Below are 13033 nucleotides of genomic sequence, written 5' to 3'. Positions count from 1 at the left end.
TTTGAACTCTCTCCCCAGGTTGCTCTAAAGGTCAACTGCCCCACAGATCAAAACATGGCTGCCTGTTTGAAGATGACTGATCCTGCTCTCCTTACATTGGCGGGCTCTCTCAGTCTGTCCAGCTCACCAGATCGTAAGGACCGCATGCCACATAACCACGTTTACATTTTCATTTTAGACATTGTGGTGCTTTCTACCAGAGGAATGTAGTAATGAAAAAAATCATCTTGTTATGCCCCCTTCTTCTGCAAGGGTTTAATGGCACCCCACTGGAGGAATTGTGCCACTACAAGATATATTTATTAGATTATATTAACCTCAATGTCCTCAACTCGTTATGTTCACAAAACAGTAGTGGATCGAAACACATATTAGTTAGCATTTTCTTTTGCAGATTTTCGATATTAGTTTAAAAATGTATCTATATTTGGATGGACATTTGGCTGGTCAAACAGAAAGTGGCCTCACACTGCCTAAAAATGTCTTCTAAAATTTGTGCATGAACCAACTGCAAAGACTACACCCAATGGCTGACTGACCATCAACATGCGTGTAAATTCTGCAGTGCACATCAGTTTAAATGCTCCCCATACTGTAGTGGATTTTGATGGCACTGATGTGTTTTAACCAAACTAGCAATTTTGATTGATTGGCGCTTCCATTCCTTTCATATTAAGAGTTTAGATTTATATATTTATATAAAGCATAAATTACCAAATTACCGTGGGTGCACAAGTGCCACGCAAGGCTAAATTCCTCTAGCTTGTTCTTTTCAGACCAATAGCAGATACAGCATATGGGAAATTAAAATGCCAGTTATAAAACAGACAGTTAGTACTGTACATAGTAAGTGTCTGGTTGTGTCTGTCTCTGTCAGACCCACTTGTATGGAACCTGTTCCTGTCTCCTGTGATTGATGGGGACTTCCTGCCAGATGAGCCTTCCAAACTGTTCCACAATACTGCTGCCATCGACTACATCGCTGGAGTCAACGACATGGATGGACACCTGTTTACTGGTTTAGATGTTCCTTCAATCAACTCACCCCTGGTGGACACCCCTATGTGAGTTTAAGCCATTTGATCACAGCGTAACTTGAAAAGAAAAGGGCAATTGTGAATGGATCTACCAAGAGCAACACTCTACTTTTGTTAGAAGTGCGTTGGTATGGCGTTTTATCAGACCTCATTTTCAAACCTTCCTGATTGCAGTGACGATGTGAAGAGGCTCCTGGCTTCTTACACTAAGGAGAAGGGCAAGGCTGGTTTGGACAACGCTTACTCCACATACACCTCCACCTGGGGCTCAAACCCCAGCAAGGAGACCATCAAGAAAACCGTTGTGGAGATTGGAACAGACTACATCTTCCTGGTTCCTACTCAGGCTGCCCTCTACCTTCATGCTGCCAACGCCACGTGAGAATAAGATCTTGCTGTACAGATGTTGCTTTCAGTTTATTTGCCCTTTTGTACCACACTTTGCTTTAGAAGGTGCGGGATAAAAACAGGACATAACTTTTCTTTACCTCAAGGGGGGCAACCGTAGTACCCTAGGAACATTTATGTAAAGATGCTTTAAACTTGCTTGGAAGTAATTCATCAAATGGAAAACGTTTGATCACCTTTTGCGTTTTTGACAAAATTAGTTCCTTTATTTCCTTGTGGTTTTTTGTGTGTCACATTAACTTCTTAAGTGTGGATGAATTTAAATCAAACTGTAAAGCATAAGCCAAAAGTAATGGAAGTTTGACAGTTTGATACATTAATTAGTAGAATTAGAATTCTTTTTTTATATAGGCCTAAAAGATCATTTTATTCAACAGTTTAACTTCATTTTTCTAATTATTAAATGGCATAATATGGTAAAATGGAATAATAATTGTATTACATATATTTGATTGCATAATTTAAATACAAATTAAGTTAATTACTCTAAATGGCTTTTTGTGTATCAATTAATTAATTCACTTAATAATAATAATAATTAATAATAATTATTATTTTTATCACACTCCATCTTTATTTAGCCCTGTTTGGCGTAGTCATCCCTTTTCTCTCCTTGTCTTACCAAAGAACTGGCCGTACCTACTCGTACCTCTTCTCTCAGCCCAACCGTATGGGTGGCATTGGTAGGCCCTACCCCAGCTGGATGGGAGCCGACCACGCTGATGACCTGCAGTATGTGTTCGGAAAGCCTTTCACCACACCACTGGGGTACTGGCCTCGCCACCGTGACGTCTCTGGCTACATGATCGCCTACTGGACCAACTTCGCCAAAACTGGGTATAAACATAGGAGAATCACAGAGATAAAACCAACCGAAATCAGACATTGGAATAAAAAACCAAAACTGCCTCAATTCATATGCCCTTTTCTCTGTTTATGTCCACAGGGACCCTAACAAAGGAGAGAAGGTGCCAGTGACCTGGCCTAGATTCACCAGCACTGGACACCAGTTCCTGGAGATCAATTCTAAGATGAACAAGAACTATGTAGGACAGAAGATGAGAATGCGTTATGTGCATTTCTGGTCTAGCGTCCTACCCAACCTTCCCATATCCTTCTCAGAGTAAAGACTGTGTGCAATCACCTGTGCACCTGAAATGTGGACCTAAAGACCTGAAGTATTAAATTAGTATTGGTTCATGAAAAATAAATTGATGACGAATACAAATTATATTTCCTTGGTTTTATTTGTTTTTTATTTTTTATGTGTTAGGCCTTTCTAAATAGAATATGTAGTGCTAAACATATACACTTTGCATGGAACCTAGGTAATTGGTTTCTTTGGTTTTTGAATGATAACAGATGCAAAGTGAATACAATTTTGGTATCAGATCTTATTTAATGTGTCAAAACACCACTGGTGGTGTAGAAATATATGTTAACTAACTACGGAATAAACAAAATAAAAACATTATAGATTTATTTTATTGATATTCAGACTGCACTGCCATGGTACCAGCTCACCTGCATTAGCTAACGCTAATTACAGGTAGTCTGATGTAAGCAAGATTATAAATGCTTGTCAATGCACAACAAGGTGACATGATAGAGGAAAATAGCAGGCAGATTTGAAGATTTCTACGAAGCAAATTAAGAGCTGTCTTCACCAAATCCATTAGTTTCCTGAATCAGGACAGAAAAGAGCTGGACCAGTTTCAAATCGAGGCCTTTAGAGGTTGTTATCACTGTTATGACATGGACACTTGACAAAGAAAAAAAGGGGAGGCTGTTTTTAATTTACTCAAGACAAATTATTGAGATTATCGAGAAGATTAAGTGAAGGTTACGCAAGTTTGACTTAATGTTAGCTAACTTAGGCTATAGCTAACAAAGCTAAATAAGATAACCTATTGCCGTTTGTCCTTGCTCCAACCGTGGATTAGCTATTTTCTTCTGTTACACATCATTTCATACAAGTAACAGGAATTTAACTTTGTTTTATTTGTAATATATGATAAAATAACTAGGTTGGGACAGCCAGCTAACAGCAATTTATCACATTTCAAAGCCAGCATAGCTAGACGCTAACATTCACCTGTCTGCTGACTGCTAAAACAAATAAGTAGAGCTAGCTAGGTGTAGTTAGCTAGTAGCTAAATATATCCTGAGCTGTTAGAAAATTAACTGCAAACAGCTTGTTAACATCACCAACTAAAGTCCTGCCACAAGTGGTTTTGTCAGCAATTCTGGTAATACTAGAGGAAGTCCTTTTTGCTTAAAGGAGAAAAGATGTACCGATTTTGGTGACCTCTAGCCTTTAAATGTGAGAAGTGTAGCTACATATATAGGGATTTCCCAATCATGTTCCAAATGCTCCTGTTTTATGTTGTATTTTGTCCTACAGTGTTTATAATATCTATCGACGGAAAAGCGTTTGTGTTGTGACAGGGTGGCTTGTAAAAATCTAGGTCAAATACATTTAACCAATAAGAGCACTTCAGATGTGCGGGGTTATTTCTGAAATTGTATCTAATCTCAAACCGTGTGTGATTAACTAATCTGTGAATTGTTCCACCTGTTTTTGTAAGTCAACAGAAGCATATACATCATTGCCTCCTTATGAAGAACTGCTGGGCTTTCTCTCGTCCGTGTGCTAATTGGCCTCAATATGTGGACGTCTACACTGTACTGTATGATCTACATTTTACTCCTAATATCAAAGAAGAAAACAACATACTTATAGCCTTGTAAAATGCGTATCTACTTCTGTGTTGACATCTGGCATTGGGTGTTGATTGTCATATCTTGCTTCACTCAGCAGATGGCATGCTTTACACCAGGCTGTTTCCCATCAGAGGTTTAGTCTAATCATTGCCACAGGGTGACAACAGGGGTTATAAGAGGTTATATATAACATATGTAAACAGCTACGCATACCTTTCATTCACTTGCAGAAGGGCCTGGTGAGGCATTCGCTGGTTTCTCGACAGCCATGGAGAAACTGAAGGTTCTGTTTGCTGTTGTCTTGTCTCTGGGAACGGCCGCAGCAGCCTCTGTAAGTCTGTTTTAATAATTGTAATTGAAAGCATAGACAATTTGCATGGAGTAAATCTGTTACTGATGGGATGTGATTATTGTTAAAATTGTGTCTGCCTTCACTTATAAATAGTTCACTTCATCCCTCAAATTTCTCACATGGGAAATTCTAACAATGTTGCAAAAATGCAATTTCTCAAAAGCACATTCTGTGTACAGTGACAAGCAACAACATTAAGAAATTATTATTCTAATAACATTTTATAATGCATCAAGGGGAAAATAGGCTAAAGGATATGTTCACAATTTTTCAATACAGGTCTTTAATGTACACACTATGCACTATGTTATCTTTTTTACAATGTCACAATTCATTTTTTTGAGTTTTATTTCCTTTTCTTTACTTTTTAGGCAATACTGTTTTATGCTGTCATTGAAGTTGAAAGCTCTTTTCTGATTGTGTCTCTAGCTGGGCGTTGTGCAAACAGAAGGTGGCGGTGTTCAGGGCCAGAATATCCGCCTCGGTCTTTTCCGCTCCGTAGATGTTTTCAAAGGAATTCCCTTCGCTGCCAAGCCTGGAACATTTGAGAAACCCAAACCTCACCCTGGCTGGGATGGTGCGTTCACACCCAATCTGACCAAACAGAGCTGAACATTTGAATGCATCATTTGTTCTAGAAATCTGACAAATCTGTGTAGAAATCTCACTTCTTTCATCCGCAGGTATACTGAAGGCAACAAAGTTTGCTCAGAGATGTCTTCAGATCAGCATGCTCCAGACTTCAAGTTTTGGTAGTGCAGACTGCCTCTACCTCAACATATGGGTTCCTCACGGCCAAAATGGTATGGCTTTATTTCTTTGTTTTGTTCTTTATATGGATGTGAGAATCATTGATGCAATAGTTGTACTTAAAATACCTAAAATACACCCCAAAAATAAAAATAAAATGCTTCTCTTTTTTACCCAAAGTGTCATCAAATCTCCCCGTCATGATATGGTTGTACGGAGGAGGCTTCATTGTCGGTGGTTCTATGGGGCCAAATTTTCTCAACAATTATCTGTACAGCGGTCGGGAAATTGCAGACAAGGGCAATGTAATTGTGGTGTCTGTGGGATACCGTGTGGGCACCCTGGGCTTCCTCAGTACAGGGGACTCTCGCTTACCTGGTAAGGGCAGTGGATGGGAATTGGTTCTTCTACCTCCTATCAGCCTCGATGTGTTCTTTACATTCAATTACTGGAATAAAGTGGGGTAGTCCTTAAAAGCATTGTGGATGCTTGTGTGTCAGCAGATTTGCCTGTATTAAAATGCTTTTGACTCAAAAATTTGTCACCACTTCAGGAAACTACGGCCTTTGGGACCAGCATGCCGCCATCGCCTGGGTGAACAGGAACATCCGCTTGTTTGGAGGAGACCCTGACAACATCACCATCTTTGGAGAGTCTGCAGGTGCAGCTAGTGTCAGCTTCCAGGTGAAAGGGTTAGGGTTTGGCTTAGTGTCCTGTATTTTCTTTTCAACCTGGACCCTATTTTCCTATGCATTTGAAATTTGAAATCGGTCCAGTATTGAGAACGCTGTAACCGGCAGCCGCGAACCAGGCTGCAGTGTAAATCGCGTTTTGAATTGAGCCATTAATTACACAAATGATGTTTGTCAATTTAAAAGATTGCAAGTGAAGAAAGTACCAGTTTGTCTTAACTGTCACTATATCATGACAGATGGCAAATATGACAAAAGTTTATCTTTACAAAAGTTACCTGCTGAAACTTTTAATGCAGCCATTAGTTCCAATAAGTGTTGAGGCCTGAAAATGTCATGCAAATAGGCAAAATAAATCCAACTACAATTAATAATTGTATATTCCTTGTATGTCTTCCTACACAGACTCTCTCCCCCCACAACAAAGGACTGTTCAAGAGAGCCATCTCCCAGAGTGGGGTTGCCTTCTGCCCCTGGGCACTGAACAGGAACCCACGCAAGGTGGCAGAGGAGGTATGCCAATGTCACATATCATGGAGCCATCTACACTGCTGACAGGAAAAAAGTCCTAATTTTACATTTATAGGATAATTTATATTCATAATAGGAATTCAAATACACCTGAATTTCCCCTCTGGGGATCAATAAAAGGCTTATATAATCTTAAATTTGTAGAAGGGGAATTTTGGCGAAAAAAAGACACAGGCCTGAAGGCTGAGATATCTGACTCCAATTACTCAAATTCCTGCATATTCGTTGATAGGACTTACGGATACCAAAACTCAAGGATCAACTCTGAGACGATAGATTCAGGTTAAGAAAAGTTTACTGAGTCCAGCAGTTAAGTTGTAATCACATATGTGGGTTCACAAAAGACACTAAGTATCCCAAGCTACAGACAAAAGAGTCAGAGCTCAGGTTAGCAAAGTCTCTGTCCAACAATTTTAAACAATTGCTCAACTTTCTCATTAAATGATGACAATGTTAATCCTTCTTTTGTCCTCAGTAGATTGTAGAAATACAGACTAATACAATAGTTTCACATCCAAACCTGGTATTAGGTATTGGAAGTTAGACATAAATAACATCTGGTGATATATTGAATCTTTACTATGCTACATACGTTCAATATTAAAATTACGTATACATTGCTACATGAACAACGGCATGCAGTGAATGTCTTTTTTTTAATTAGCTTTGTAGCTAAATAGGTTGACTAACTTGCTAGCGATGCTATTGTGATCTATGATCTGCAACAGGCCAACTAATCAAAGAGGCCAGACAGAACGCTCATTTCATTGTCATTTACACCAAATATCTATGGGATTAGTGCCAATAAAAAAGTATTCACGCCGTGTGGAAATGTTCATGTTCCTGGCCTTTTTCTATTGATAAGGTCACACAGAATCTTTGGACATAGAATTACGCAGAATTTTTGTAGATTTTCTGCAAATAAAAAAATAAATAAATAAACACATCTCGTCCCCAAGCAGAAAAACAGTTGGCTAAATTCCGCAGATTTTCATTCTGGATCACCGCTGAAAAGTGTAAAAAATTCAAATCTGCAAGATTCCGTTTGGGCCTGTTGATTAGTGTAAAAAAAAACAAGAAAACTTCCACAGGGCTTGAATAATTTAGGCACTTTCAGTGCTTCATTGACTAAGATTTGGCCTGTACCAGTTTATCATTCAGTTATCTGTCTGTCACAAGATTGTTGGCTTTAGCACACATACCTTTGCATAAACTGCTGATATTTACACCGCTGTGTTTATTGTTAACTATAGCAGCCTTTTCTACCACCACTCGCTGACTCACTCGCTGTTTTGTTTATCAGTGGTGGAGAGCTGAAGCACTTAGTTTAGCTGCGATCAGGCATTCTGCCAGTCTACTTACAACCTGCTTTATTCCCATGTGTTCAGGTTGCAGAGACCGTCGGCTGCCCCACTGATGACAGGATGGAGGCGTGTCTGAAATCAACTGATGCTGTGGCTCTCGTCATGGCTGCTCCCATTATTGTACCAGGCTCCCCAGACTGTGAGCATTATTTTCCTTCAAACTACTTTATTTAGAATATATATAATAAATACATGTAAATAACCAATATTCACAAATTATGAAAATTGTTCCATTGTAGTTAGGTCTAGGGTGCCTTTAAGCATGGGGCCTATTATGAGACAATAGGCCCCTGACATTTGCGTCATATATTTGTGTCACTTTATAATTGTTTTCGTCTTGTTATTTTTTGGTCTATGGTTGTTACGCCCCTCTTTGTAGTCATTTAGCGTCTCTTTGTAGTTGTTTTGGGACTGTTTGTAGTTATTGTGTGTCTCTTTGTGGTTATTTTGAGCCTCTTTGTAGTTGCTTTGTGTCTCCTTGCCTCTTATCATAGTCGTGTCTCTTTGTGTCTCCTGTCAGCTGTTTTGCATCTCTTTATAGTCTGTATGTGTCTCTTCAAGTCCCATTTTGCAGGTGTGCCCAGTAGGCACATTCAGTAATCCATCCATGCTCTTATGACAGTTGGTCATAATCCATCTTAAAGTACAAAATAAAGTTATCACAGTACAATTGCTCAGCATTTTTGAGCTACAACTGAGCTAAACCTGCTTTACATACAAACTACCAATATATGAATATATGCCAATTTCTCTCAGATCCCGGTGTGAACAACCTGTCTCTGTCTCCTGTTGTTGATGGAGACTTCCTCCCTGATCAGCCTGGCAACTTGTTTCACAACGCCGCTGAAACTGATTACCTTGCAGGGGTTAATAACATGGATGGACATCTGTTCACCTCGAAGGACATTCCTTCCCTTGGTGACAAGAATCAAGACACTATAGTGTAAGGCTGATCCGTCTTCAGAGATGTTTTGTTGGCCCACAGCTTTAAAAGTTAAACAGTGAAAGCAAGAGAAGAAATTTGGAAGCCAAAGACAGCAGCGTGGCAGAGTCCTTTCCTTAACAGAGCTCTCTACCTTATTTCCCCTGCAGAGAAGACGTAAAGAGGCTCCTTGCTGCTTATACCAAAGAGACGGGGCAAGCTGGTTTGGAGATTGCCTTTGCTGAATACTCGTCCAACTGGGGATCAACACCCACCCAGACCACCATTAAGACAGCTGCTGTGGATATTGGGACTGACTACCTCTTCCTGGTTCCTATACAGACTGCCATCTTCCAGCATGCAGCTAATGCCAAGTGAGGCCAACTGTTTGATTTCTTTGCCTTCAAATATCTTTTAGTTGCTATTTTAAAAGTAGAATGGCGGACTTTCATTGAAACCTCACCTCGCGATATTTCAGAATGAGACTTTGCCATCTTTCCATAATGTGGTCAGACACTTAGAATACCAATCTGAGCCTGTCAGTTGCAAAAAGAGCAAATTAGTCACTTAGACACACATGCAAGGGAAAATTATTTCTAGGTTGAAATAAGATATTTCCCTTTAACATTAAGGAATTTTAAAATACACTTTTTATGTGTCTTTGAACAGTAAGGGCAACGTTTGTGACTGGCGTAATCAGATTGTTGCCAATTGTAATGCCGGACATATACACACTAAACACACAGTGATGGTCTTTAACAGGTCTGGCCGTACCTACTCCTACCTGCTGTCTGAGCCCAGTTTATTGGCTGGACCAGGCAAACCCTACCATGACTGGGTGGGAGCCGATCACGCTGATGACCTGCAGTACGTGTTTGGCAAACCCTTTACCACACCAAAGGCTTATGGGGACAGACAGAGAGACCTGTCTGGCTATATTATTGCCTACTGGACTAACTTTGCCAGAACTGGGTAAAACACTTTGCATGCATGTGCAACTTTGTAACATTTTAACAGCTTGAGGATTATTTTACTACAAAACTAATGGATACTTTCACATCTTCCTCTACTTCTTTTTATTTTTTTACAGAAACCCAAACAAAGGAAACCTACAGGTGCCTGTGACTTGGCCTGAATTCACCAGCACTGGACAGCAGTTCCTGGACATCAATGCTAAGATGAATGAGAGCTCCATTGGACAGGAAATGAGGCAGCGTTTTGTCCACCTTTGGACCAGCACCCTTCCCAGTCTCCCATCACATGCTCAATGATGCATTTTTTTCATTTAAAATACACCAAATATACAAATAAAAGAGTGTGTACAATAAACCTTATGAGTTCAAAATAGATCTGTCAGGGGCTCTTTTTTTATTTTTATAAATGGTTCAACTTGAATACCTACCTAAAGGGGTAGCCTTTATCGTCAGTGGATGTTTAATGAGTCAGCAAAAGAGTTTCATAATAAATAAATAAGACGTGACACAATCTCCCACCCACATCATATGAAGACTTTAACATACTGCAGCCATCAGCCCTCAATTCAACATCCCAAAAAATGAAAGCTTAAATAAGGTATTTAGTTGAATGTGATTTAAAAAGTCACTTGATACACAGCCAATCACAGCCAAGTAGAAACAAACCCCAGCACCAGCCAAATCAAGACTGAAAGCACTCAGAGAGAGATTACCTCTGCTTTGAGGCCACTCACTTCTGTAAATATGTTAACAAAACTTTTTGGTTTGTTTTTTAATTTGTATTTGGATTAAGATCTGCATTAACAAAACATATTGATACAGACATGGATTACATCTGCTAGATGTTAATGTTAATTTTCCATAAGGTGTTTGACAATGTGCCACATGAGTGTATGTATGATTTTCCTCAAATCTACCTGCAGTGACATACAGATTCTAAGTGGAAAACCTGCCCTCTAGTGAATTGATGCACTCTGCTGTAACTTTGTCAAGAGGGAGGGAGAGAGGAGGGAAACTTGTTATGCATGCAGTTTTGCGTTATACAGTACAGGCCAAAAGTTTGGACACACCTTCTCATTTAATACGTTTTCTTTATTTTCATGACTATTTACATTGTAGATTCTCACTGAAGGCATCAAAACTATGAATGAACACATATGGAATTATGTACTAAACAAAAAAGTGTGAAATAACTGAAAACATGTCTTATATTTTAGATTCTTCAAAGTAGCCACCCTTTGCTTTTTTGATAGCGCTGCAAACCCTTGATGTTCTCTCAATGAGCTTCATGAGGTAGTCACCTGAAATGGTTTTCACTTCACAGGTGTGCCTTGTCAGGATTAATTAGTGTGTTATTAATGGGGTTGGGACCATCAGTTGTGTTGTGCAGAAGTCAGGTTGATACACAGCCGACAGCCCTATTGGACAACTGTTAGAATTCATATCATGGCAAGAACCAATCAGCTAAGTAAAGAGAAACGAGTGGCCATCATTACTTTAACAAATGAAGGTCAGTCAGTCCGGAAAATTGCGAAAACTTTGAATGTGTCCCCAAGTGCAGTCGCAAAAACCATCAAGCGCTACAACGAAACTGGCTCACATGAGGACCGCCCCAGGAAAGGAAGACCAAGAGTCACCTCTGCTGCTGAGGATAAGTTCATCCGAGTCACCTGTCTCAGAAATCCCAAGTTAACAGCAGCTCAGATTAGAGACCAGATGAATGCCACAAAGGGTTCTAGCAGCAGACACATCTCTAGAACAACTATTAAGAGGAGACTGCGCGAATCAGGCCTTCATGGTCAAATAGCTGCTAGGAAACCACTGCTAAGAGGCAACAAGCAGAAGAGATTTGTTTGGGCCAAGAAACACAAGGAATGGACATTAAACCAGTGGAAATCTGTGCTTTGGTCTGATGAGTCCAAATTTGAGATCTTTGGTTCCAACCGCCGTGTCTTTGTGTGACGCAGAAAAGGTGAACGGATGGATTCTACATGCCTGGTTCCCACAGTGAAGCATGGAGGAGGAGGTGTGATGGTGTGGGGGTGCTTTGCTGGTGACACTGTTGGGGATTAATTCAAAATTGAAGGCATACTGAACCAGCATGGCTACCACAGCATCCTGCAGCGACATGCCATCCCATCCGGTTTGCGTTTAGTTGAACCATAATTTATTTTTCAACAGGACAATGACCCCAAACACACCTCCAGGCTGTGTAAGGGCTATTTGACCAAGAAGGAGAGTGATGGAGTGCTGCGCAAGATGACCTGGCCTCCACAGTCACCGGACCTGAACCCAATCAAGATAGTTTGGGGTGAGCTGGACCGCAGAGTGAAGGCAAAAGGGCCAACAAGTGCTAAGCATCTCTGGGAACTCCTTCAAGACTGTTGGAAAACCATTTCAGGTGACTACCTCTTGAAGCTCATCAAGAGAATGCCAAGAGTGTGCAAAGCAGTAATCAGAGCAAAGGGTGGCTACTTTGAGGTATCTAAAATATAAGACATGTTTTCAGTTATTTCACACTTTTTTGTTAAGTACATAATTCCATATGTGTTCATTCATAGTTTTGATGCCTTCAGTGAGAATCTACAATGTAAATAGTCATGAAAATAAAGGAAACGCATTGAATGAGAAGGTGTGTCCAAACTTTTGGCCTGTACTGTATGCATGCAGATAATTACCGCATAATGCACCAATGTTCACACATCTAAAAGGTGCATTAACAAATTGTTATTTCCTGAATTGTGTATGAGTGTAATTTTTCCGTGAGGAAGTGAATAAGCTCCTCGCTTCTTACACTAAGGAGAAGGGCAAGGCTGGTTTGGACAAAGCTTACTCCACATTAACCTCCACCTGTGGCTCAAACCCCAGCAAGGAGACCATCAAGAAAATCAATGAGTTTAGAACAGACTACATCTTCCTGGTTTCTACTCAGGGAATAACTTTTTATTTTAGGGCAAGGATGACTTTCAGATTCAGTTGGCCTTTTCTCTGGTTATGGCTGCTAACTGGCCTACATTAACCAGCACTGCACTAAATATTGATCTTGTGCAATACATGTACTGCTGAGCTACTATAAATCCAATAAATATATGTGCAAGAAGCCAATATTATATTACAGTCTGAGATCTTGCATTTAAGAGGGCCTACAAGTGGGCGCATACAGGCCTAGTCATGTTACGTACAGGTTAATTATACAGGCGTACATGGCCTAACTCTTCACATGTAGAACACATTAAACTAAATAAATATTATAAATGAAATAAAATATATAACATATGA

At 39.9% G+C, this 13033-nt stretch overlaps 2 protein-coding genes across 2 annotated transcripts in view; both read left to right on the top strand.

Annotated features, from left to right (window-relative positions):
- LOC120544997 (bile salt-activated lipase-like) overlaps positions 1 to 2680 on the top strand; it is a 4578-nt gene extending 1898 nt beyond the window's left edge. Inside the window, exons 7-11 of the mRNA XM_039778918.1 lie at positions 19 to 133; positions 878 to 1064; positions 1212 to 1415; positions 2073 to 2282; positions 2392 to 2680. Of these exons, the coding sequence (XP_039634852.1) occupies positions 19 to 133; positions 878 to 1064; positions 1212 to 1415; positions 2073 to 2282; positions 2392 to 2572 (897 nt within the window). The 3' untranslated portion in view covers positions 2573 to 2680. The remainder of the gene's footprint in view (positions 1 to 18; positions 134 to 877; positions 1065 to 1211; positions 1416 to 2072; positions 2283 to 2391) is intronic.
- Positions 2681 to 4042: 1362 nt separating this feature from the next.
- On the top strand, positions 4043 to 10127 carry LOC120544996 (bile salt-activated lipase-like). The gene is made up of 12 exons (XM_039778917.1): positions 4043 to 4135; positions 4400 to 4500; positions 4951 to 5098; positions 5181 to 5324; positions 5452 to 5649; positions 5825 to 5955; positions 6369 to 6476; positions 7883 to 7997; positions 8615 to 8801; positions 8951 to 9154; positions 9543 to 9752; positions 9871 to 10127. Exons 2-12 carry the CDS (start codon positions 4438 to 4440, stop codon positions 10049 to 10051), a joined length of 1689 nt encoding a protein of 562 aa, XP_039634851.1. The 5' UTR covers positions 4043 to 4135; positions 4400 to 4437; the 3' UTR covers positions 10052 to 10127.
- Positions 10128 to 13033: the final 2906 nt, after the last annotated feature.

Source organism: Perca fluviatilis, chromosome 17 (genome assembly GCF_010015445.1).
Source record: "Perca fluviatilis chromosome 17, GENO_Pfluv_1.0, whole genome shotgun sequence".
NCBI classification, from domain to species: domain Eukaryota; kingdom Metazoa; phylum Chordata; class Actinopteri; order Perciformes; family Percidae; genus Perca; species Perca fluviatilis.
This window is presented reverse-complemented; position numbering and strand designations above follow the sequence as displayed.

What these genes read in the sequence shown, in the direction of transcription:
- LOC120544996 (XM_039778917.1), top strand. Translation starts at nt 4,438, where the DNA reads ATGGAGAAACTGAAGGTTCTGTTTGCTGTTGTCTTGTCTCTGGGAACG. An exon ending in AGGGGACTCTCGCTTACCTG is followed by an intron (nt 5,650 to 5,824) that starts GTAAGGGCAGTG and finishes TCACCACTTCAG; the next exon opens with GAAACTACGGCCTTTGGGAC. An exon ending in ACTAACTTTGCCAGAACTGG is followed by an intron (nt 9,753 to 9,870) that starts GTAAAACACTTT and finishes ATTTTTTTACAG; the next exon opens with AAACCCAAACAAAGGAAACC.